This window comes from Haemaphysalis longicornis, unplaced genomic scaffold (assembly GCF_048455015.1).
Source record: "Haemaphysalis longicornis isolate Haplotype H1 unplaced genomic scaffold, Haemaphysalis longicornis Haplotype H1 scaffold_3, whole genome shotgun sequence".
NCBI lineage: Eukaryota > Metazoa > Arthropoda > Arachnida > Ixodida > Ixodidae > Haemaphysalis > Haemaphysalis longicornis.
In genome coordinates this window covers 189,886,105-189,912,718 of record NW_027526335.1, presented here as the reverse complement: position 1 = coordinate 189,912,718, position 26,614 = coordinate 189,886,105, and the positions used below count along the sequence as shown (strand labels likewise).

At 47.4% G+C, this 26,614-nt stretch overlaps 1 protein-coding gene across 1 annotated transcript in view; it reads left to right on the top strand.

The window, feature by feature from the left end:
• Positions 1-26,614, top strand: part of LOC144173629 (uncharacterized) — a 483,221-nt gene that overhangs the window by 337,730 nt on the left and 118,877 nt on the right. Inside the window, exon 3 of the mRNA XM_077701972.1 lies at positions 16,364-16,506. Within this exon, the coding sequence (XP_077558098.1) occupies positions 16,364-16,506 (143 nt within the window). The remainder of the gene's footprint in view (positions 1-16,363; positions 16,507-26,614) is intronic.

The following is a 26,614-nucleotide window of genomic DNA, read 5'->3' as shown; positions in this document are numbered from 1 at the left end:
CGATATTGCCTGCTAAGCATAGCAAATTTTGAGCATAGCAAATGGTCGCAATCCCGCCCTGCGAAAGTGGGTGTCCATCGAAGCTGTTGTAAACCACTACCAGAGTCCTTCAATGATTTTCAATTGGGGGACTCTGCCACTACACATGCTGACGGGGAAGGGTATGACATGTGTCCCGTTGTCTCGGCGGGCTTGCCGCTTGCCCTCATCTTGTCTGGCGGCAAATGCTGGGTCGTGCCTGGCCTCACGTATGCGCTCGGCGTCTTGTGAAAAAATTGCTCCATTTAGTGACACTAGTCCAGTCTAGCCTTCAAACATAATCTGCAAATATAATCTTTACCACGCAGGAACACATGGTACAGGGGGAGGGGGACTCCCGGTGTTCATATTCGCTTTATCATTCGTAATGCGATTCAGATGCTTGTTTTGAGTGTTTTTTTAATGAAGACTGAACCCTATGCTGTATGCCCGATTGGCCTGACGCATGCGCTCTGAGCCTTGTAGGCGAAAACTGCTGGGTTCTGCCTGGGTTTTTTGTTTATGACAGACAAATTTCCGACTAACTAGAGGCTAACAGCTTCGCTGTAAAACACATTCGTCAGCAAGCCCCTGAAACCGGCAGACATGACGGATGCACCTAAGCATAAATATACGAACATCATTTTACTCTCTACAATCACCACCGACATACCGTTAAGCACAGTCCTTTGACTTCGTTAACTAACAGATCGCCTGATTTTGCAGCTCTAACTGGGTTAGGTCAAATTACCTAACTTTAGCTTGGTTAATAGCGGATATGCCGATGTGTGTTTAAACGTAGGCCAAGGTTCATGTGCTCTTTTCTGCGCGCCTATTACCTGTGGAGGCCCTGTGGTCAGCGGCACCACTCCATCGTGCGGACTTGCAACGGGCGGAAAGCTATGGAAGGCAGGCGGGCATGAAAAAAAAAATTTACAGGATCTTCCCGCGAGGGGAACCATGGGGTAGATGAGACGCATCGAGGGTTTCCGTTGCGTTATTCAAATCACCGAACGATGTCATCGGAGCGCCGGCGGCGGAACGACTGAGCGGAGCGGCGCACTTACCGCGTTTATATGCAGCGGAATGAGAGAGAGCAGCGCATAGCAGCGCATAGCAGCGCATGCGCATGTGTTAACCGAGCGCAAGCGCGAGCGCAAGCTGCGCGATAACGCACAGCTGGCACGGCGACGGGAGCGAGCTGACCGCGCTGACGCACAGATGGCGCTGCGGTGAGAGCGGAGGAGCGCACAGCTGCCGCGCCGAGGATGCGGACTACGCCGGGACAACGACGCGGGACAAGACGCGTTAAAGAGATGCGTCGCATCTAAAACACAACAGTGCGCACCACAAGCAACGACGCAGTGGTCACTCCTGCGCACCGCAAAAAATCGGGGGTCGTTTCTGATGAGCACGCGATATCGTGCCGAAAATCAGTGTTGTGGCCACTTTCAAACGGCGGTGAGGCAGCATTTGCATTCCCCTCGATGATAGCAGCTGGGGCCGACCATGACACTGCATAAATCGGGGCTGCATAAATGGACTCCCACAATGAGCGAACCCGGTATAGCCGCAGGTGGACTATTCGCGTGCTCTTTATGTCATCGCATATGTTAAGCTGGGACGTCGCCTCGCGTAGAAGTTAATCTTAACTTTCATGCTGCTTTAATGAGCGTGGAATTTCTGATGAAGTGGCAAAATATAATAGAATGCCCCTGGGCACATTTTGGTTCCAGAAATTGAAATCCGATACACTCACTTAAGAATATCCGCTGATTCGTTATTATTGACGCTCACGAAAAGACAGTCTGAGTAAGTCCCAGGGGTTATCACTAGATCTAAAGTTCGTACGTAATGCCGCCACTCGTGATAGGAGACACTAACAGCGATACTAATACAGCGGCTCCATATGCAAACAAGGGTCAATGCAGCAATAACTCACAGGTGCAAAAAAACGTGAAAAACGTTGAGCATACTCCTGACTCACTGCCCCCGAGGCGAGATTCCGTTCCCATATGGGTGCAAGCCAATCACTTCCTGTATAACCTTGCGCCATCGACTAATACGCTTTGAGCATTCCCACTTTTCTTTGAGCATTCCCGCTTTTCCTTGAGGCAAGCCGCCGTTCGTCGTTTCTGGCCTCGAATTGTAGTTCCGGGTTCCAGTTTTACCCCTAGTTTTACCAATATCCTTCTTGTGAAAACGTTTTCCGACATGCGGTTGTTTTTGTTGTTTTTAATATTACGGGGCTTGGGGTTTTCATTTTGGAGAGTTTAGGTGCTGGCCGCAGCAGCTATGACCACGGGTAACGTTATGCATGGGAACAGAGCGTCACTATCTCACCTCCGCCCTAAGCCTAGTGCCGTTAATTTTACCTGCGGTGCTGTCCCCCGCGCATATTCATGTAGCGTCTATTGCCGGTGAGTGCGACCACGGGCGGCGCTGCGAAGCCCGCCTCCGTGACGTCGGCTTAGGGATTCTCTCATTTGTCGTCTGATTCACTCGGAATCGCTCTCCCTGCTGTTTCTTTGCGCTCGGTTGACGTCTGACGCGTCTACGCACAAGATTTCGCGTGTTCGTAACTTTTCATCATAATAACAGACTTAAAGCCGCATACATTATCTCGAAAAGTGATTTAAAGAAGTTTTTGGATACCGTGGCGGAAGAAACCTTGGCGGTGTCACCCCATTTTTTGCGAAGCCGGTCCTGTTCGGAGAGCGAAGAGTTAGAGCTAGGCGTCAGCTTCTGTATTAAGCAGTCTTTCGAACAAAGGGAACAGCCAGCTGCAGTAAGTGACAACAGCGAAAACACAAAAACGAAAACGAATTCCAGGCTCTCGGGGCTGTCGGCTATGACAAAAGGCATTGCTATTCCCGGTAATCAGGTAAAACAGCTTTCGGAACCTTGCGAACGCTCGAAAGTATTGCATCACTTTACTTTACGTTGTGATGCATGAAGGTATGCCGACATGCACTATGGGCTGCAAAAATTGCGGGTTGTGTTCCATGTAACTCACTGTGTGTATAGGCGCGTGGCGGCTTTATACCAGGATTCTAACCAGTAGGGACATTTATTGAGCAAAACGAGTCACGCCTACTGTAAAGATACAAAACACATTATCTTTGTTCAGGCCTGGAGGGATATTTCGGTACATTTCTCACAGAAATATCTTCCCAAATTCAGATGTGCAGAATAGGAAAAGTGCACTGAATAAGAGGCGGAGGAGAAGGAACGGGAGGAGCAAACTTTATTTAACAATAAAATCGAGCTGGTTAGTGGGCCGGATCCTCAGTCTAGAACAAAAGAGTAAGAGTTGCTTTCTTCAATTCATAGAACGCCATCCCGAGTAGACCAGGATCTGTTCTTTACGCCTCGAAGGGTACGAATACAATAAATCTGCTCGGAAATATTCATCGGTTTTGATTCTTGTGATATATGCACGTACACTATTTATAGCGTTCGTTAGCGAGTATAACAAGCCTTCAACACCGTAATCATGCCATAATTGTTCGTGTTGAGGGTAAGTTCGTTATGAAAACGATGGTTACGATAGCAATTCGGAGCACTAAGGCCGCTGGACAAAGTAACCTTCTCATTGTATTTGCATGTTAATAAATAACGCACGCTGTGAATATGCGCCTACTTTCACGCAGCCATAACGAAAGTGAATTTGTGAAGGAGCGAATGTATGCCATACAGCCTGAAGAAAATATTCACACAATCTTTGTGAGCCTCCCAAACATCGCGAAACCTCCTACAGTAAAAGTTCGTTCATTCGAACTCGAAGGAGACCATACAATTGCTCGAATTAAGCGGAGTTCCAATTACCGGGCGCGCTGTAAAATGAATAGAAATCGCGCCACCTTGCGCGCGCAGAACACAAAGAGGCCACCTCTGGACTTGTTATCGTGAATTAGACGCTACTACACGTTTGTGGCAGGTGATTTCGTAAATAATGTTTCGTAAATAATAATGGCAGCGCTGGAGAACGCCGGTGGCGCGGCGCCCTCTGTGGACGCGACATAAGCTGTTGCAGCAGCGTAGCACGCGCGCCACATGGTTGTTTTTCTGTTTCGTTGTTTTGCTTTTCTAGTAAATGTGGTTTCGTTTGGATTTGCAACACATTGTAATCACTCTGGGCCGACTGCTTCTGCCAGGAGAGATGGAAACCAGGGGATCATAGTTCGAATTAACCGTTCTGGATACCGACGCGTTCGAATTATTGGGAGTTTTCCCCCATTTAACATACAGGGCTGTGCCGGGAACAGGGCGTGAGTTCGAATTAACTGAGTTCGAATTAATGAGCTTTTACTGTAATAAGATGTTTGTGGCGCTGCAGAAGAATTAATGGGCTGGGCACAGAAAAAAAAAGACGTTCATCTGACACAAGGCAACAACAACGAAAGACATTGAAGACATCCGCTTTATTTCAAGCTCTGCCTTGCGCGTTTAGGGGAGCGCTGCTTCGTACGGGGCATTAAACTGCTTAGTCTTCATAAGAGCATCTCAAAAATACTGTAGGGAAGCCTACGCATTTTGAATACTTATCGAGGAGCTATGAGTGCTGAACCTGGCGAATTATCTAGAAAGGACAAGTTACGCACGATATTATGACCGACGCTCTGAAGAAAGTTGGTTCTCTCCTGGTGTATCGCAAACAGCTTGAAATTATTCAGATGTGTCAGAAGCTGGCAAATGTAACTAAATTACCAGAAATACGCTTTTCAATGCACTAAAGCATCAAAGAGGGCTTTTTCTAGCACACGCACTGATGCCCCTCACGAGCGGAGTGTAGACCAGACGACAGCGGCGCGAGCCCCTAAGCCGACGTCAGAGCCAGGGGGCGCCACTCAAACATCTCACAGCTAATAGGCCGGACGGAAGCCAGTTTTTCCGCGCCCAACCATTTAAGCGGAACACTGCTGTGCTGAAATATTTAAAACACATTACATGCATGAAATATGTGCTGGTTGTTTTGTAGGCACGCTTCACAAAAAGGCGCCAGGTGGGACCGGACAAGAGACGGCTTAACAAAACGACGACATCGAGCGCTATATTTCGAGTACGATTATAATTTTCAAACATGTGACATGTATACAGGCCCGTAATTGCTAATACCATGCCACGTGGCATGTCACACATTTCGCACAAAGCTACACGCACGTGGCGCACAAAGCTACACGCCACGCGCCAAGAACCTTGCACCGCAAAAACCTTGAAAGGAAGACAATGAATATTATCTGTACGGAGAGGGGATGTACAAGACTAATGATTTGTTATCGGGTTGGCAAATTCCTAGTCCGACGGAAAATTATCAGGCTGGCTCATACAACCACTGGGATTCACCCTGATTTTGAAAGCTTCCTAAATTTCACGTGAAAATGCAGCTCAGTGTTTGAAAAGGCTGTGAAATCGGCTCGCATAGACTTACAAAGATGTACCAAATATGAGCCGGCTGTTCCCTTCGCAAGGTTGGCATGCTCATTAAGGCTTAACTTCACATTCAGACGTGCCTGCCGCATGCCTGCAGTTTCATTTTAAAAACGTCTGTTAACGATGTCACAGGATGTGCGTAGTTAGGTTGGAGATTTTTAAAAAGAACCCTCCATGGCTTAGTGAGCGCCACAGTGGATTGCGATTTTTAAAACCGGCGTACATTTTCTATGCCTTAACCTTAGACTCCTCGAAGTGGATGAAGAGTACTTTGTGATTTCAAAGGACATGTTCTGAGTAAAAGCCACGACCGCACTTGAATATAACTTCAGACAGCTGGACGTCAAAAGTTCTGAAGGGAAAAAACTAATGCAAAGGCTTAGTTAAGGGATTTGAACGTGAAAGCCTTGCGCCTGTAAGAACCCTTAAATAACTGAAATAAGCCACACCATTCACCAGGAAAACGGTTATTCCATACATGGTTTTGCTAGCCATTTTCAGAGAAAAGGAAATTTATTTTATTTTTTATTTTATTGATTGTACCCTCAGGGCTAGAGGCATTTACCAGGGGAGTGGGCTATACAAATAAGCATTCAGAAAATGAATAAAGAAGAGTACAGTATTCAACGTTTTCTGAATAAAGAATTTAAATGAAAACAAATTTAAAACAGAATACTGATAAAAAGTCTATAGTGTACATATCATAAGTGTTCTTAGTATACAATGCTAGGTGGCGGAACACACATTGGAACACACACGAATAGGAACAAAAACCAGATAGGGTACACATCAGGAGTAACCTCAGTTTAGAATGTCCGCTAGAGTAGGGCGAAAAGGCTGATAATCAGTAATTGCAGCAGTCGCTCCAGGCAGCTGGTTCCATTTCTTGCTGGTGCGAGGGACAAAAGACTCGGAACACGTTCTAGTTTTGCATGCCGGTATACCAACTTTGTGAGTATGATTGAACCTATTCGAAACTGCTCATTGAGTCCCTACAAACCAGCTGATATTTGAATCTCCATTTCATGGCTACGTTCTGGTCTGTCAAAATCATCTCATTTAAAAAAAAAGCAGTGAATATTTTCTGCTCAAGAAAACCGTCTTATAAACACGCGATGTCCAGAACACGGGCTGTTTTGTGTGAAAACGAAAACACGTTTAACATGTTGGGTGCGGTGAGTGTTCCCGAACCAGAAGCAGAAAGCAGTGAGTCTGAAATAAGCAAAAATCACTGCAAATACGCGATTATCTCTTTCTATTCACACAAAAAGCCTCTAATCCTAAAAAACGTCGGTACAATGTCAGACATGATGCTGTTTTTGAAGGTAGAAACAAAATACGAAGAGCATATGCCATCGTAAAGTGCACGGCAGTCTCAATGTAACTTTAAAAGCGACAAGCTATTTTCCCCATGGACAGCTGCGCTATTGTCCGTTAAGGCGTCCCATATAGCCGCACTGTTTTGTCGCTGTGCTATTTTGTTGCTGTGCTGTTATGCCGGCTGCTGTTATGGCGATGCTTTCTTGTCGCGCTGTGTCTTCTCGTTCGTTGTCGCGCCACCTTGCGTTAAGCGCGAGACACATTGACGACTACAGGCATGCGATTGGCATGCGACTCATCGTTACGACTGTCGCCACGACTAGTCGTACGCGTGAATTTGAGACACATAGTCCTATGCGCGCGTGCAATGCGTCGTCGGCGGCGCTCCGCCCACTGTTTTTGCTCCGTGGTTGCCTCCCTGTTTAGGCGCACTCAGGCCGATTTTGATATGTGCAAGAGGAATCCGAGTGGGAAAAGAAAACGTTTATCACCTTAGAGTGAAAATGAATAGTCCTTTCACGTTATACATTGCATTTTTATATGTTCAGTACCGCGGTGTGGGAACATTTAGCACCCATGATTCCGCTCGTCCATTCTGTAGGTACCGCTGGCAATATTTGTCTACCAGGCGGAGAGAGCACTCATTGGCGGCTGCGGAGAGCTGCTCCTCACTATCGTCTTCCTCAAGTTTTCCGCTATCCGCAGGTCCGCAAGGCGCGAGTGCAGGGCACCTCACTCGATAAGTCCATAGAGAATATCTCGGAATGGGTGGCTCAGCTGCGGCAGGACGTTCAACACCACACCCGCACAAACAACAGGAAGCACAGATCCACCATGCCGACTCCCGTCTCCTACGGTTATGGGAAGCGAAATCTAGCCTCCAACGACGGTACCGTGCCTGACCGGGTAGCAAGGTGCTCTGCTGTAGAATTGTACAACTTCAATGTGAGATAAAGAAACACGCCACCCACGTAACGGCACAGAAATGGTACTCATTCTGCAAACACTTGGGGTCTAATATGAGTGCTTCACGCACTCGGCGTATACTCCGTCATCTCATTGATGACACCAAGACCAGAACGTCTCAGCAACAGGAACTCCTCAAACTCCTACACCAACACCCAGCCGACCCCCAGCAACTCCTCGCAGAGTTCCAAGCCCGCTACATTACGGAAGCACCCCCGTCGGTTTCATGCACATATCAAGGCTCTGCCAATCCGACGCTTGATGTGCCGTAGACAGAGTCTGACACCTGCAGGGCCATGGCCCAACTCTGTACGCAATCGGCGCCGTGATTCGACGGGATCACGAAAAGGATGCTTCGGAACTTGGACGACGCTTCTGTCGCGGCACTCACAGCCTACTTCAACAAATGCTGGACCGACGGGGTGGTCCCGGATGACTAGAAAACTGCCATCACCATATTTATACCGAAACCAGGAAAGCCCCTACAAATCGAGAACCTTCGTCCCATCTCAGTAACCTCATGCTTAGGGAAGTTGTTCGAGTATATGGTTCTCCACCGGCTTGCTGCATATGTGGAAACACACCAGTTACTCCCCGAAACCATGTACGGCTCCTGCCAGGGACGCTCCATGCAGGACATGTTCATACAGCTGCACCATGACATAATACTGGGCACCGGAGCCTCGCCACGAGACACCCGGACCATTCTTGGTTTAGATCTCCAGAGCGCCTTCGATAACGTAGCCCACGATGCCATCTTAAGTGGCCTCACAGACATGAACGTTGGTCCAAGAGCCTATCACTACATACAGGACTTTCTGTCCCACCGCACGGCACGCCTTGCAATCTGGGATCTGAAAATCGATCCCATCCTGCTGGGCGATGGGGGGACACCCCAAGGCGCAGTGCTCTCGCCCTTCCTATTTTACGTGGCGATGCGGGGTCTCTCGCCAGCAATAGCAGAGATACCTAATCTCCGACACAGTTTTTACGCGGACGATATCACTCTATGAGGAGCCGGGGGTAGCGACGGCGACATCCAGGACGCCCTTCAAGCCGGAATTAGAACAGTGGGACGCTATGCCAACAGCAAAGGGCTGCAGTGCTTCCAGCAGAAATACGAGCTATTATATGCCCAGGCCCTCAAACCCCTCCACCCCAGCAGAGCATTCAGTTATACTCCAACACGGGAACACCCATACCTCAGGTTTCCGTTATTCGGGTATTGGGGACGCACATTCAAGCGAATGGTCTCAAAACCGAAACCATCCGCCCAGGCGGCACAGAAAGTGTTTCCAAAGACCGGCCCATCTATTGCCGCTTTCTGGCATGCCCGGCCAGCATCCCGGTTCTGGCCGCCACTGATCATACGATGAACGGCCAACATTTGGCAACCGGCGCTTCGGTATTTCTCCAGCCGCCCGTGTTCAGACGCACAACGGCCGCTCCCCAGCTGCCAGACATACAGTTTACTTTCAGCTGCCGATTTTCAGAAAGGAAACGGCCCAAGTACGGCTTTAGGGCATCCGTTTTTCCTTCGTGAAGCGGTGTTCCGCCGAAGCACGGCAAGCGACGGGCCACAGAATGTCCATATTCTTGTGGCAGTTGGTGTTCGAAAGGAGACCGGCTGGAGCGAGACTGTCGCGCATTCGCTCTTTAAACGGTGAAGCGCGCGTCCTGTGGCAGAATATTCGTTTTCTTTGGGCAACCGGTTTTATAAAGGAGACCGGCCGACATACGACCCCAGAATGTACGTTTTTCATTCGGTTAGCGGTCCTCGGCAGAGTTGCGGCAAGCGAACGGCCGCAGAATTTTCGGCAACCGATGTTCAAACGCAGACCAGCCTACGTAGGGTCTAAGGTTATACGTCATTATTTCGGTAAACGGCATACAGCCGAACAACGGCACGCGCCTGGGGGCCGATAATTCATGCACAGACATGTTTGGAAGGAAACCCGCTGCTGTGGGGCCGTTTTTTCCCTGGGTGAAGAAAGAGCCGTTAGGGAGCCGAATGATGCAAACGCGCTCTTCATGCGCTCGGTGTTTCAACGTTTTAAATGAACAAACTTCGTTTGTCAAACAGTAACGAGTGTTCTAGATGAACAGGCAAGGTGCAAGTACTCACTGGACATTACCAGGAAACGTTTTAGGGCATCGGAATGCCATTTATTGCCACAAGAAGACTGTGCTACACGAACGCGTGAGCTAACTATCGAAAAAACTTCAAAGCGCCCATATAGACAGGGACAAAGAGGAGGGACACACACAGACGCTTACTCGCAACTGCCAGTTTTATTGAAAAATACAAATTTATACATGAACACAAAACAGATTAAACAAACATTGTGCCGATTAGAGCGTGTTCCTTCCCGTGTTCCTTTCTATTTGTGCGTTTTTAAGTTTTTTCGATATCATGCACCAACTAGCCCAACTAGCGGTATTGCGTGAGCTAAGCGTCACCAGTCTTTGCCGCTACCACGCCTCGGCCGCAGGCTTCGTCGACGCATCAGCTCGAGGCTATTCGCCCCCTCAAAAAATGTAGACTATTGGAGACATCGACCCGGCAGAGATGTCCGACCTGAGATGGCCGTGGTTCACCAAAATAAGTGGCCTTAAAGGGCGTCGAGCAAGCGGCCACCACGCAGGAGCTCAACCGGCGCCATGTCAAGGACTCCCCACCAAAGAAAGGCAAGGGGGCGAAAAAGCTTAAGTCTGCGGCTATTCTTCTTACAATAATACTGTGAAAAACAATGTTGCACTGTTTTGTTGGTGATAAACGTAGAAGAGGCTAAGCTCGTACATTGGCTGGTTCAACTTCATGCCCTGAACTAAGTTACTTCATGGGAATTTATGGCTGCCTATTTAGAAACACGTGTTAGTTTCAATTTGCCATAACAACAGAGCCTTGTGAATGACGACGCCTGGCGGTTAATTTAGTTGCGGTCTTTGAAGGTGAGCTTCGCTACACCGGGATATGACTCGTTTGGTCAAACATAATCACCAGCATCCTAGCAAACACGGATTCCGTCAGGTTTTTCTTGCTCAACGCAGCTTGTTGAGTTCACGCATGATTTGGCTCTAGCAATAGATAAGCCTAAAGTAGTTGACTGTATTTTCTTGTACTGCAAAAAAAGCATTTCGAGGTGTTCCATATCAGCTTCTTGTTAGTACATTGCGGGCTATAAACTCAATAAATCGGTTTTTGATGGATAGCCGAGTGTATCTCTCTAAGACAGCAGTCGGTCGCTCTCAATGGCTGTTCGTCCGGATATGTTCCCGTGACCTCAGGAATTCTCCAAGGCTCAGTTGCGGGCCTCTTTTCTTTCTGTTATATATAAATGTTATTACTATTGGCCTCAAATATTTGTTCAAATGTTCGCGAATGACTGTGTAGTTTACAGGACTATAGCGAATGAACGTGATTCCAAATACCAGCAGCATGATTAGAATTTAATAACATCCCGGTGTGCTGATTTAGAAAAGTCGTTGAATGTTAAAAAGTGTGTTAACGTTACCTTTAAAAACCGTCATTTTATTTGAATACGTATACCATTAATTACACTGCTTTAAGAACGGCCGGGGAATATATATAACTAGGAGATTGTTTAACGAGTGGTTAGAGGTTAAATAGGAACGTTCACAACATAAAAGTTACGGCTGCACGTGTTCTTGGCTTTCTGAGATAAAATTTTACCAACCTCCATCTAACTAACGAAAAACCGTAAACTAACTAACGAAAAACTAACGAAAAACCGTATTCCAGTCATGTGCGCTTAATGTTGGGGTACGCATGTGTTTTCTGGGATCCCTACACCAAAGAGCTGGTTGATACACTCGAAAACATACAGAACAGGGCAGTGCGATTCCTATTAGGTAATTGGCACTGTCCAATTAGCATTAGGGAGAGTAAAAGTAAACTTAAATGGTAAGGCGGGAAATATCACAGAAGAAACCTCAGGTTGAAATTTTTTCGTAATATATATCATTCGAAAACCTGGAATAGAATGGGAGAAGTATATCCATGCGCCATTCTACATATCCCAAAGTGGGACCGCTAGCTCAAAGCAAATAAATAACTTTCTTTTAAAGGTGACGCCTTGCGCGATTCATTTTATATTAGATCAATACGAGAGTGTAATTATCTTCCACTAATGATTGTATCCAATGTTTACAATTTTTATCCACTGTGTATCCAATGTTTACTTGGATGTCCCGGCTACTGTACAAATCCCTATAGAACTCCTCGGCTACTGTGGCTATTTTATCCCTATTTGTGATGACATTGCCTTGCTTGTCTTTAAGTGCATACATCTGATTGTTCCCCTCGCTAAGACGCCTCTTTACTGCTTTCAGGCTCCCTCCGTTCTTTGCATCGTATTCGATCCTCGCCATATTATACTTCCGTATGTCAGCTGTCTTACGCTTATTGATTAACTTCGAAAGCTCCGCTAGTTCTATTCTGTCAGCTGGTGTGGAGATTGACATGGCTTGCCGCATCCTAATTAGATCTTTCGTCTCCTGCGAAAGTTTACCATTATCCTGTCTGGCCATCGTGCCCACGACTTCTACTGCACACTCCGTGATAATGCGTGTAGGGTTGCCGCTGGCATCCTGTGTCGTAAGCTCTGCTTCCCGGGGAAGAGCTGAATATCGGTTCTGCAGCCCGATCCTGAACTCTTCTACCTTACGTCTTACTTTTAGCTCATTAGCTAGCGTCTTTTGTACTAGCTTGTTGCGGTCCTTCCTCAAATCTAGCCTAATTCGAGATATTACCATACAGTGGACACTACACCTTACCCTTCCGAGCACTTCCACATCTTTCACGATGCCAGGGTTATCGCATAATATAAAGTCTATTTCATTTTTATGCTCCCTATTTAGATACCTATAAAACATCCTGTAGCACACTTTTACCCCACATGGCAAGTTCGCCCTGTGCTATGCAACTTGTCATTTGTAAAACGTGGAAAAAATCGAGTTCCAAGAAGCGTAATTCTGCAGCACTTCTTGTTTTTACGGGATAAACATCCCTTAGCAGAATTTTACAGCAATCCGTCCAAAACCTCATCCGCTGTGTTATGTGCTGCGCACTGTCCCAATTCTAATGCAAGTAGAACCATGAATATATACACTAGTGTCTTTACGGTGGAGGCATATGCCATTTTTCTCGTTGGAAATCATATCATTGAACATAACATCCCTAATTCTGCCATTTATACCGACTCGTTGAGTGTGGTGCAAGCATTGTCATCCACAAAGTCATCCAAAAACTATGTCATCAATCTCGTCCTAAGGACCATTATCTCTGCATATGCCTCGAATATTGAACTGACTGTGTGTTGGGTGACTGGCCATTCTGGGATAGGCAGTAAGTACCGCGGATCAGATGGCTGCTGCTCCTGTACTTACAAATACACTGCACATAGCAACAGTACCCTACACTCACCTCAAGCCACACATCAGAAAGCACCTTCGCAAAACACGGCAAGCAGACTGGAATACACTGACAGACAACTAGTTACACCTAATAAAACCCCCCTTGGGATCACACACTGCGAACACACGCAACAGACCCGCGAAAGTCACCTTGGCCAGGTTACAAATGGGCCACACGCATGTGACGCACTCACACCTGTTCACTAGTCCTCCATGACCCATGTGTAGCAGGTGTGGGGAGGGCCTCTTCGTAGTCCACATCCTAATTACATGCAAGGCACTCGATACAGCAACACACAGACACTTCAAGGAACTATACAGACAACACATTCCGCTACCCCTTTCCTTGTTTTTGGGTGACAATGCCATGGTTTCTGTGCAACGCGTTTTTAAATATCTGTCTGATGTTAACTTTATAAACCTCATTTCCTATCACGCATAATCAAAACTGGCCCTATAAATCAGCCATCACCATTGCCATTAATTGATTTTACTTTTCTTCTGGCTTACCCATTTCAGTAGCCACTGTTTTCTATTATATACTTTTGTTTGTCGCTTTTTGGCCCGGCTGGCCTTACGCCAAAAAAATCCAAATATCACCATTATCAAGAGACAGAGGCAACCGACACCAGCCTCCAAGGGGGTTTATTCCCTAAAACCACCCTGGCGCTCCCGTGTTCCGGGTCGTAGGCGGGTCCCGCAGTGCTCGAGCGGCCGAAGTGGTTCGACTCCGCTGCTACCGCTCGACGGTTGTCGGCCCAGGGTGGAGGTGAAGTCCCAGGTCGCTTCGCCACCGCACGCCGTGATGTCCCCGCTCGGAGCAGCCCGCCGCCTCTGCCGAGCGCCGCAGCAGAAGTTCCCCGCTCGTCGCAGCTGCCTCGATCATCCCTCAAGCTCCGCGCTTCCAAGTGCGCCGTTGGCACCTTCTCACGATGCGCGAGCGAACCCCCCAATTGTTGCCATCCCATTGTGCGAGCCGAGTCGTTGTCGAAGAGCCGCGCGGGTTTCGCAGCGCTGCCGCGTACCCACTCTGGATCGCGAGTTCCCACAATTCCTGATTTTATAGCTGGTAAGCAAGTTCTTGTGTTCAGAGCCTGGCGTCCACTGCTCTTCAGTCTAGTCTCATTTTGTTGCGTACTATAGGCATGGGCATCATGGGTACTCAAGATGGATGGCATCAACATGCGGGCCGTGTTAATTCTTCCCTCTCCTCTCTCCAGGAATTCCCTAACAAGAAAAAAAAGTCTGCGCGAACTTTGTTCGATCAACGAAAGCCTGGCGCCATCACGACCATTATTTAAAGTGTGTGGCCTAGCACCCTGAGTACGTCTACAAAGATAATCCGGAGGCCAGGAATGTACAAGTGATGAGAGAAATGAACGAAGAGATTTTGGTCCCACACAGCGGCCTCACAGAAAAATCTTGCCCTTTCGGAAGGTGCTATTGAGCCAACATGGGGGCTTTAAGTGCCTTGAGGGGGATTGCTACCTTTTGCGTGTTCCTCAAATCAGCACTTCCAGCCGTACAGTGTGCGGGAGCATTCCCGTAGTCTCGCAGAAGGTGATGAAATGACGTTCACCTGTAATTCAGCTGAAGTAAGGTTATCGTGTCGAAGGGGCGTAGCCAGTAATATTTTTCGAGGGTGTTATACGTTGCCGATAAAAAAATACAAGGAAGAAGTGCCTGCGCCCAGACAATGTGGTAGTAATTTTTCTGCTTTAATAAAGCCAATGCGTTAGGTGCCTCGTTCACTCTCGCATCTACATAAAAAGAGTATGGACAGGACTCCCAGAAACCATTTTGGCCAACAAACTGACGCTGTTGTTACCTAAGTGTTAGTGTTTTAATATACCATTGCTGTGTGTAAACAGCTTGGGCGAAAAAGTTTGAAATGTGGAAGGGAGGTATGCAGCCCTCGGAAAATTTCAGGGGGTGCTTTGACAGCGAAGCACTCCCTTTACTCCCCACGCCCCGCACTGGCTACGCCCTGGGTGTGGTGTGCAAAACATGTCTATATGTGCGTTATTCCGTTAACTGTTCTGAAAACTCTACTCACGAAATGCAAGCCAGTCTGAGCTTCTCTGCGTCTTTCTTTTTTTGTATTTCTCCTTCGCTGCTTTGGAACATTTGTATATAGTGGGTCACAGTGAGGATGACTTCTTTTTAGGCATGAGGGTGATTAACGGAAAAACAGAAGACTTTAGTTAAAAAAAGTACTAAGGTTCCCGGAACGGACATCCTTCACGGCTTCCTAGACGTCCTGAAGTATGCTTTGTACTTCAGCATAGCTTACTTGTCTGTCCCCTCAGAACAGCAGCAACCTGACCCAGTGAACAGCGGTTTTGTGTCGCCAATCTATTTTCCTCCGTGTGGCTGGTCTCTCATGCGTGAATGAAAGACCAAAACGCCCTATTCAACTTAAAATAGAAAAGGGGAGTGAAGAAGGGTAGGGGAAGGTGTGTGAATGAAGAGCCTAGACCTTAGCATAACGGCTGATCTAATCGCAGAAAACTCCGCATAGGGGAGTCCTTTATTTCAATCGTAAGCACTAATTACGCCTTACGTTGCTTTAATTACGAACAGACAGCCCTCTCAGCCCATTGCTTTTCAGTGTGTAAGTTCCCGTGCTTCACTCGCATCCTGTCACTTAGATTAGTGCCGTTTGGGCAACAGTGGCTCTTTGCTTTGTCTGATGTGTGAAAATTAAATACATATTTTCTCCAAAGAACTTATGTACCCTGCAAAAGCACGGAAAGTATGGCCCTACGAATTCGGCTGAGAAAGAGAAGGAGGGAGAGAGAGAGAACAACTTTATTATCTAAGCAACCCTAGTCCAGGCCGTCGTGCCACAGTATTTTCATTGGGAGACTGCCGCTCCGCAGAACTCCCATAGTTCCTCACTAACACGAATGAAGTGGGCCGCTAGGAGTCGTTGTGTCGAGTTCACGTCCACGCCTGGACCCAGCTTGAGCCAGTCCTCCCAGGAAGCGAAGAGGCAACCGAAATGGTGCTAACATCCGATGCCGGCCTGGATCATCTAAGAAAATTTTCTGTCACTCCTGTCGTACCGAAATTTCACTTCTAAGCAACTACTATATATACAAGGAAACAGTGGCGAGCGTTCTTCAATCGAAACTAAATGACGGGGGTGCCAGTGTGCGATGCATGCGTTCCCCCGCGGTGCTCGCAGGAAGCTGAAGCGCGTGGTGGACTGCGTGGACGAGCACACGGCGCAGTGCTTCGAGACGACGCTGCAGCGCCTCTTCAACCAGGTGGTGGCCGGGGCCAAGGAGACCATCGCCGAGGTCTGCCTTCCGGGGGACACGCAGGACGGTGAGCCGGCCTTTTTCCTTTTATCACGGGCAGGCCGAAATCACTTTGACGCGGGCTTAATTCCATTTCAGCTGCACAGGAGCGGAATAAAAAATTACTGCTGCTCAGGCTTGTTGATATTGTCCAATCGTTTTGAACGTGCGCTTCCCGTGACCGCCATAGTGTGCACTTACAGCAAGCGTTCACGCTCAAGAATTGACTACGGAAAATGTAGTGGTTGGATGCCGTTAAAACGTTTTGAAAATACTGCGCCTGCGTAGCTGCGTTAACAGTCATGACGTCGACGTATTCCCATTTCAGAAAGGTAGCGAAGACAGAATGGGGTGAAACGGTCGCAGTGTAGCGGTGACAACTACAGGCATATATTTTTTACGAACGAAAGCAGCAAAACCGAAGATAACAATTAACTCCCTATAGTCACAATGACAGAGATACCGTACATGATAAAAGACGCCTGGAACTGGGCTTTCGGGTATAGAGTATTTATGCCTTCTGCTTATTACGTTTTTAAATGGGGTGGTGTGACGATAGTTCCAGCTTTTATGAATACGGCCGGCTGTAGGTACGCCACAAAAAATCTTCCGTCTTCTAAAGTCTATATTCCTTATGGAAATGTCAAAGTGGAGCAGCATAACGTGACAGATTATTAACCGCACAGCCACGTAATACAAACTTTCCCGAAACCGTGTTACATTATGCGTAAACTAAACAATCGTTTAAAAGAGAAAAAGCCTCTTTTTATTAAGCTGCAAAGCCTGCAGTTCATTATACTGCCAACGGCGAAGGCTTCTTTGCACTATGCTGAAGAAAAATGCCTCGTTATGACGTCATGCCGATGATGTAGATTATGAGCATGAGGTATTTCCGGTGCGCATAGTAAGAATAATAATATTTAGTCCATCAGTCAATAATTTATAGCAATACCCAGAAATAACTACCCAGTGTTGGTACGTGGGCACTTTTTGAAACGATTAAAGGGCACAGCTAACGCAAGGTAAGGCACATGTGTACTAAAACACACAAAAATATATTAAAATGCACTAATTGCATATAGTGCAGCAGAATAGAGTTCAGAAAATATAAATACGATGCGGCGTGATAAGATATGCCAAAGCAGAAATTTCATTATTAATCATAAGTTTATTTCACGTCGAAGGTGCGTGATCCGTGGGAGACCTGCAGAAAAAATAACCAGCCCCCTCCCCTAACGAGAATAAGGGTGCGGGCGAAGCTAGTCACCAATCAGTATCAAGCAAACGAGAACTTAAAACCCCAAACAAGCCCTTAAACCAACCCAAACCCATACTTAATCGACTCCAAGCCAAACCCTGACCTAACCATAATCAAACCCCACCGAAACCACAGGCTGATCTTGACACAATGTTGATCTTGATCTTGATCTTGATCTTGATCTTGATCTTGACACGGAAAAGCATACCTCATCACATAAAGCTCATCACATAAAGAATCACCTCATCACATGCAGATTAATTACCACTGGCGTCTCTGCATGATGTCATGCTATATTTCTCAACAACCTTCAAATCAGTGGCTCACCTCCCGGCATGCAGCGCGGCCTATAACGGCAGTGTTCGTGTAAAAGCACCGCGGTACACAGAGACATGAGTCTGCAGCACACCCATCTGAAATTAGCCGCTCATCTCCCAGCGTGCAGTGCGGTTCTGCAACGGGGGCGTCCGTGGCAACGACACAGCGCAAGGTCGACCTCCGACGCTCTGCATATATGAATGCCGTGTCGCAATGGCACAGTGCACAGTGCACAGTGCACAGATCAAATATCACGACAGGCTTACATAAAACGTAAACCTACCCTCTTTGCATAGCAAGCGAATAAGAAGTACTATGGACTGCGTTTGAACAGAAGCACTAAGGTTTCCTAAGTGTGTAAAACAAGTACATCACGACAGGCTTACATGAAACGTAAATCTACCCTCTTTGCATAACGTGTGAATAAGAAGCACTCGAACAGCAAGGTAATGGCTCGCCCATCAGCGCAGATCTTTAGAAAATGTTGCATAATTTCAAGAATATCCCCACACTCTATGCAACCGCCGAAATTACAGATCCATCTTGTCAACTTAAACCGAGTCAAACTTGCCGCCGTCTAAGTCGGCTTCCCTCGTTTCATTGTGTTTGTTTTGTTACGTCCTTTGCAAGCGCCTTCGTCTGGTTATTGGCACTGTCGCAAGTCCCAGTCGCAACTGAGTAACGAAGAACCCGTGCTCCCCGACAACGACGTCACAGTCTAACACATCACACCGCCATCTCTTGTGGTGTCACACCACCAATACCAATATGTAGCCCTTTTCCTGGGCACAACTACAAAACATAGCTCCTCTGGGAAAAATTAAATATATACTAGAAGAAGGGTTAGCGCCAATACTTTTTTTCTAAGGAGCATCACTTCGAATGTCTGTCGAGAAAGCAAAGGCTAGACTTATTTCTTTGTTTGGCAAATGCATGAGGCGCATTCAGGCGTAAAATAACGTCCATTTTGTGTTAACATTGTTCAGTATTCTGCCTTTTTTATACAAATGCCGTTAGCTGACCAGTCGGTATTCCGTCGAACTCTCGACTAGGCGTTAAAAAATGCGAAAAGACGTAATATTTTGCTTCGACAGAACATAGGTTAGCAGCAGCCATAACTCTTGCACGGTAAAATGCCTATCAGCACCAATGCCTACGTTTCTGTCACTGCTTTTCTGACTCTGCAGGCCCTGTGCCGGAATTCGGAATTCTGTTTGCACTCAGCGTAGAACCCCCCCCCCCCCTCCCCCCCGCCCGCGAGTTCAGGATTTCCCTGTCGTCCCAACAAGCGGGGCGTTATAGTGCGCCTTTTCTTGTGACGTTACATTGAAGACAACAGGAAATGTGAAACATGTATCCGAGCGCAACGACAAGGAATGGAGAATTCAGCATACGGTTATGTTTACGTTACCATTCACCGTGTTCCCTGCAGCCGGAGTTTTTGTTTACTGCTTAAAAGAATAGGATACGTTTTAACGCACCGTATGCCGTTTCTGTATTGCTGCTTACCGGCTACCGCAATGAAATAGCCTCAAAGTAAATAACACGCAACTTTGCTGTCGAGAGCTACTCGCTTCTATTCTTAATAACTTGACTCTGACTTTTTCGATTGGGGGTTTACAATACAACTTTTTAGTACAAATCCGTAACCGCTGATACGGAGATAGAAGGCATCATACACAGCCATTCACATATTCTATTATCCGAACGGATTGCATGGTTAACTTTTCCTCTTTGTTTGCTCCAGGATGCAAAAAGTGCTTGATGCTGGCTAACATTCACTTCACTTTTCGCTGTAAAACAAAGAGTAAGCACAGCTTTTGTACCTTTCCTGCCCAAACCCACTAATTTGTAAAAGTCTGCAGCCACCGGAAGCAATGCATCTGTCGCACAACGTTTAATCAGATTGCCTCGCAAGCAGCACGGGTTTAGAAATAAAGTTTACTTGTTCGTCTAGTAATGGGTGTGCGCATTACTCATAAAAAGGTCAAAAATGGGACTTCTTTTCTACTTTTGTCAGATTTTTGTTTCTTTGTTTTTCTCACCAAAACGCAAAATACTTTTATGAGAATGACAAGCAAAGAATGCGAAATCGTATGCATTCTAATCACCTTCAAAAGAACAAGCCCCAAATGCGTGGTGGCTCAAATTCGCTCCCTCGGTGAGTAACTTTTAAAGCAACGAATTTGCGCGTGGGCAGATAGCTGTCCCTCTCACAACGCATATGCCTGGGTGGGGAATATATTTACGGTCATGTGTCCCGGCAGCCCGCCCGCGAACAGCCACACTGCCCACCCTCCTGCGCTTCCATTAGTACTCAACGCTTTCCCGAGCCACCGAGCCCAACGTCAAATGTGTTTACGAAAACACTACCTTCGTTCAAACCGGTAAACCGCTAAAACTTACGTCTACCGCTTAGCGGATTCATTTAGTTTCCGATGCTCGCTACAACGCCCACCTCGTTGAATGTCACGTGCCCTGTGTCCCCTCGCCCCAGCACCAGCTTTTATGTTTATGCATCTTTTAGGTTTCTTCTTCGAGCCTCCTAGAATCAGTATCGAGTGAGGTGCCTTCAACTCGAGAGGGAGTTACCAGCTGGGTCATTTTCTCTTTTCTTTTTCCATAGAACAACACACATAGCTTTTCCAGTGTGTTCGAATAAAAAACTTTGTTGCTTCGTATTTCTTACGCTCGGTAATTGGAAAGCGTTACCTTTTACTACAAACTGTGAGTTGTGCGTCCAATGATAGATCTCTTATCATTATGTGGTCTTCTGTTGCGACAATATCTTCGTCATCGCTGAGACATTCGTCTGCCGGATAATCTTCACGTCGTAATGGGTGAAGCGGTGGCGTTGGCGGGTGGTGCTCTGAGCCGTAGCCAGAGCCTGCCTCTTCGTTCGCAGTTCGGCATTTCGTGTGGACCTTTCAACCTCTTGGGAGGAATGCTTCCGGTCGCGCCAACGTTTCATACCGGCAATTCGAAACAGACGCTTCAGGGCCATCAGGGTAGAGGCAGCGCAGACATAGATAAACGTGTCTATTGGGATGATTGTGCCTTCTCGCAACCATCGCAAGGATCGTTTCCCGCTTACGTCGTCATCTTATATTCCTTCTTACGGCTCAGAGGCTTGGAATCTTTTTTTGTAAGTTCCCCATGTACGCTAATGTCACAACCAAGCTTTGCTGCTCAAGGTGGCACTTCGCTCATTTGCATATCGAAATTACTCCTGTCGGCCTCCACTGCGGCGATGGTATCCTGTCACTGCAATCGTCTGATTTCACTTCGCTTCGTTTTCTTGTGCTCTATCGCTTTCTTCTTCGCCTATGTAATTCCTACACATACGTCTTGAGCGTAAACGTGCTTTGCTAATTTTGTAATAAGCTTGCCCAAAATACTCCTGCTGGTGGGCCACAGCGCATTCACTATAGGTCTGTTTTGTGTTAGCCAAAGCAAGGATATCAGCCATGGAGTAGAGGTACATGCTCGACTAGCACTGCGTAAACGCCTGGTTCCTTAAAGGGACACTGAAGTGATTTGTAAACAATGCGGGATTACGAGCGCTAACTGTAGTCCGGAGTCCCTGGGCCCTGTTTCGACCACTCTGTGCGCGTTTACGCGAATTTATTTAGTAGAAAAATCAATTCGAAAATGCTGTCCTCCTCTCTTTACGCTCGCCCATTTTCTGTGGCGTTTTCGTGTGACGTCAGCAGGAGAGGAGCTGACAATTGGCTGCACTACTGCACGGCTCGCCGACCTTCCGTGACCGAGTCAGTCGGCCCACCGTTTAGTCCGCCGGCCGCCAACGGGTCGTCGCAATTCGCTCGATCAGTTGAAAGTAATCCACAACACGTTTGGGAATGGAAGAATGCGCCTTTATTTACTTCGTTAGTTTGTACACTGTATCTAGCTCCAAGTCAAGGTCGCTTCACACAAGCGCTGCACAAGCGCACATGCGACTCTTCGCTGACTGGTACGCCAGTAGGAAAATATAAGGCCTCTTGAAGGGGGAGAAGAGTGAGCGAAGTCAATATAGGTACTAAGGAAATAAAATCAACTGATATTTTTACCGTACAGCGTAAAACTAGCGTGCAGGAAGCACTTTTTTGCGCTGGGCGAACAAGCAGAGCGGTCAGCAGCACGACTACGCATCTGCGAACGCTTTCCCGTCAACGAAATGCAATTGCTAGACATGAGCTATTGTGGAAACTCGGGGGACGCTTGCTGCACGAGCGCAATACAACAAATAGTCACCTAAGCTGCTTGAAATACTAAAACTAAATAAAAGTGTAAACTGGTTACACATTATATACTTTATCTTTTCCATCGCCGCCAGCGGCCCCCTGTGCCCTAGTCGTCTGGGGTGCTAGGTATGTCATCGCAAGTGTTTTGCCAGTCACAAGTTCGAATCGCCGCGGGTACATGCTTTTTTTTTATGAGTTAACTTTTTTGTTTTGCGCCGATGTTTTCTATACTGAGTTCACCTTTTTTTGAGCCGCAACGTTCATTGCTCCACAAACTAGTCCACAGAACTCGCGCAGGCTGGCACTGCCGCGCTAGCGAGTTCTCGTTGGCGTGCTGTTGCCATAAGCACCGACTGCTTGCGGGCAGTGGGCACAGGCCAGAATCAACAGACCCTTGGCCTGGTGCGAACGCGTTTTTTATGATACACGCATGCGCGAGGCAAGCTCCAAATATGGGGGAAAAGCGCATGCATTTGAGCGTCTGCGGGGACACGGAGGGCGTTCATCCACTGCGTAGGCCTCAGATAGTGAATGCTACGATTCCAAGCCGTCCTGGGAGGTTTATCTTATGCATTTTACAGCCGACAACATGGCAGAAGCGCGGTACTACGATAACTGGGATATTGAGAATGCCCATCCAACGACGCCATCGAATGTTGTTTTACAGACCGAAACCGAAACCGAAACTTGTTTGATTGCTAACCTTGGGCATCGTCCAATCACGGCGCCCCCTCCTCCCAACGTCACAGCTTAGTTTGTGCGGCCGCCGCAAACCGCGCATGGTAGTTTTTCTTCTTTCGCGCTTTGTAAAATAATTACCGATTTGTCAACCGGATAAACGATGAAAAGTGTGCTAATTTGAACCAGTCTACACAGTGCAAGCAAAAACGGGAGCTTGACAAATTCACTTCAGTGTCCCTTTAATAAAGAAAAAAGAATTGGGCGCCTGGTTCCAAATCGTACTCCCTTTGCCTCCGCTCCCCCCAAAAAATATATCGGCTGCCGTGTGCGCGGTGCGTGTTTGTACACTCTTAGGCAAAAAGGACTAAAATAGGGACTAAAATACAGCCGTTAGTCTTCGCAGGCGACCGTTCATCTTCAAGGGGAGTACCTGCGGCAGAGTACGTGCCGTGTGCATAAATGCGGACTAACTGTTCGTCCCCGCCGATCTATAAGGAGTAACGGGAAGACGAAGCGCATGCAGTTAGTCTATTTGCTGCGTCGTTAATCCCATAGAGATAATATACTGACTCTAGAGGGAAAGCGCGCCGCTGAGCCAATGCATTGGAACCGTACGACACACAGTGGCAGACATGATACAACGATTTGAGGGTTGCCAGCTGAGTTTTTGCTTACTAAAAACGGCGAAAGCGATGGGTTGTAATCTGGCAACGGGCTACTGTGGCGTTTCCGCGTCCGGCTAGCGAAGCATGCCGGGATTAATTGTAACATGGCGGACCACTGGCCAGGAGGATTTTGTGTAGGCAGCACTGCGTAGTTTATCTCCTGTGGGTAGGTAACCGACGTGTTTTCGGTTTAGCGTGTGACTTGTATGTACTGAGACTATTTGAGCAAGGTGTGGCAACGCTCACACAACACTTGCGCGTAAGCTCGAATGCGACTGGTCGCATGCGCGAGGACGTCAAGGAATCAGCTGATCCGTACTGGGGCGCACAGAAAAAATGAATCTCCGTCATGATCTCCGTACATTTTTGCGCTGTGCTGCTTTGTTTGCCATTCTGTGACATTTTGCGAGTCGCTCAATGCTTTTCAAACGACTTGAACTGAAGAACTGTGGCTTTGTAGCTGAATGTAAAACCTTTGTTGACACACACAAAAAAAGAAAAACGTTATCGCATGGGCCAACGCTGATATTGCTGGTGAGTCGCGGCCCTTTGAAGCACAGAAACGAAAGAGCGCGGTCGATCGCAGGCCAACGGAGTGGCAGAATGCATGCCAAGGGAGTATGCGAAATACAGTCAGCGGCGTGTCCCGTTTTCCTTTCCGTCTGTACGTATTCGTCAAGTTCTAGCGGCTTTCCACCACTTCAAAGGGAAAGCTCGCGGGACTGAATGGGCAGTATTGAATGGCAGTAATTTGCCGCACAGAGTGCGCGAGGAGAGAACATTGACTTGTTGACTTATTGTGATTGATAAAAAAAGAAAGCGCATTTCGTTACCTATTTTTTCGTTCTACCTTCACCTTCGCGAAAGTTCGTAAGAAGTTCCTGTAAGAAGAAAGCTGTAAGAAGTTCCATGAATAAAACAACTGGAACCGAACAATTATAAAAGTTCCTTTTATTTCTCTTTTAACGGGAACAATCGCTGGCTGCCACTCCGTAGCCTGTAGTGACCTTGCGGTAGTCAAGGTCAGATCGGAATCGCTGTTCCGGCGTCAGTTCAGGGGCAATAGATAGGGTGTTTAACGTGAAGAAACAAATGACAGCCTCGCAAGCGCCCGGGGAGGCACTTGCTCAGCGCGTGCATCCGAGTTGTATCAGTTGTACGCGTTTTGCACGCACGCAGATCTGAGCTGGATACTGCACACACACACACTGCGCAAGTCAGGCGCAACGGCCTCGCCACTTCCCAGCACACTTAAAGAAATCGAAACCAAAACTGCAGCTACGCACTGACTTTTTGTTTGCAAATTAGAGCTTAATTATACTAAAAGTTTTTTGTAGAGCTAGTTTTGATTGATTGTGGGGGTTTAACGCGCCGACGCAACGCAGGCGATGAGGCGCGCCGTAGTGGAGGGCTCCGGATTAATTTTGACCACCTGGGGATCTTTAACGTGCGCCGAAATCTCGTACACACGGGCGTTTTTGCTTTTCGCCTCCATCAGAAAAGCGGCCGCCGCGGCCGGGAATCGAACCCGCGACCTCGTGCTCAGCAGTAGAGCTAGTTTTAATTACTGAGACAATTATTTGCAACTGTTTTGCTTCAGTTCTTTGTTTTAGTTAAATAATTAACGAACAACTCTTTACAAAACTGAATACAATTGATCTGGCAACCATGGGAATTGTATCATGTCAGCGCTCACGATTCGTACGGTCTCGGAGCTCGCTTTACCCCCCTGGTTAATCCCCTAATGGCGTCGTAGTTGCCCTTTCGCGCATATGTCTGCGAACAGTTTTATATTTCCAAAACACAAGCAACTGCAGTCACTGAGTGCTCTAGATGGTGCCACGGGAGAAAATATTGATGTTAGTTCTAAGAAAATCGCCTAGGGTTAGTAGAGCGGCGGCTAATGGCAAGGAGCGGCAAAGCGCGATTGCCATACGCTTCTCGGCGAGGTTATGTTGATACGCTGTGTTGCATACGATTCGTGCGAGGTAATAACGGCCAATGATAGCTTTCAGGCGCCTTAACAGGTGACAATAGCAAAAGTGGATTCCTGAGTGTAATGAATATGTACATGTTTAACAGACGAGAAAAAGCGCATGTTGCTGATGAAAGCTGCACATAGCCTTGTGCACCAAAGCTATGACAATGCTGCAACTGCTGTAAAACCCGCTTGCATTTCCCAGTCGCAAGCGTCTAGCGACGTGAATTTGAAGAATTCAGGCTAAGCAACACCGAATTCGCTTTCGCCGATGCAGGAAAATATGGCATGTATCCTTATTCTGACACTCACACAGACGACACCTTTCACAATGAGTCGTCCGATCGCCCAGCTACCTATCTCAACTAGGCGACGACGAGTTGAATGTTATTTACGAGAAAAAAGATGTCCAATGCCATGCCACACGGTATTTGGAAACATCCCCCTCGCGAGGGGCACGATCAAATGCAGAGCATTTCCGCGGGGTGCGCGCCTGCAAGTCGTATGGATTACGTATTGGTTGTTGTTGTTGTTGTAATTGTTGTCTTCCAGCGTAGACATTGTCGATGAAGTCGATGGTGAAACGTGAAACGTGCCGTGAACCCCCTGCCGCGGCTATGACGCAACACAATCCAACACAATCCACTTTAATCCAATCCAAATCCAAACCAATCCAAGCCAAGCCAAGGCAAGCCAATCCAAGCCAATCCAATCGAATCCAATCCAATGCCCCTCGCGAGAGAGTGTTATAGCGCCGAAATCGCGCCACCACACGAACGCGTGATGTTGACGTCACGATCACGCCACAGATGTTCGCGACCGGAGAGCGCACGAACGACATATGTGGTTTAAGCGCGAACCGACCGCAGCGAGAGAGGGTGTTGCGAGCGCAGAGAAGGCGAGGAGGACGCGGGGGAGAGGGCGCACCTGTGGCCGACGGTTGAATGAGTCAAGGATATAAGGCGCGTTCGTAACCTTCTACTCTGTGTCGG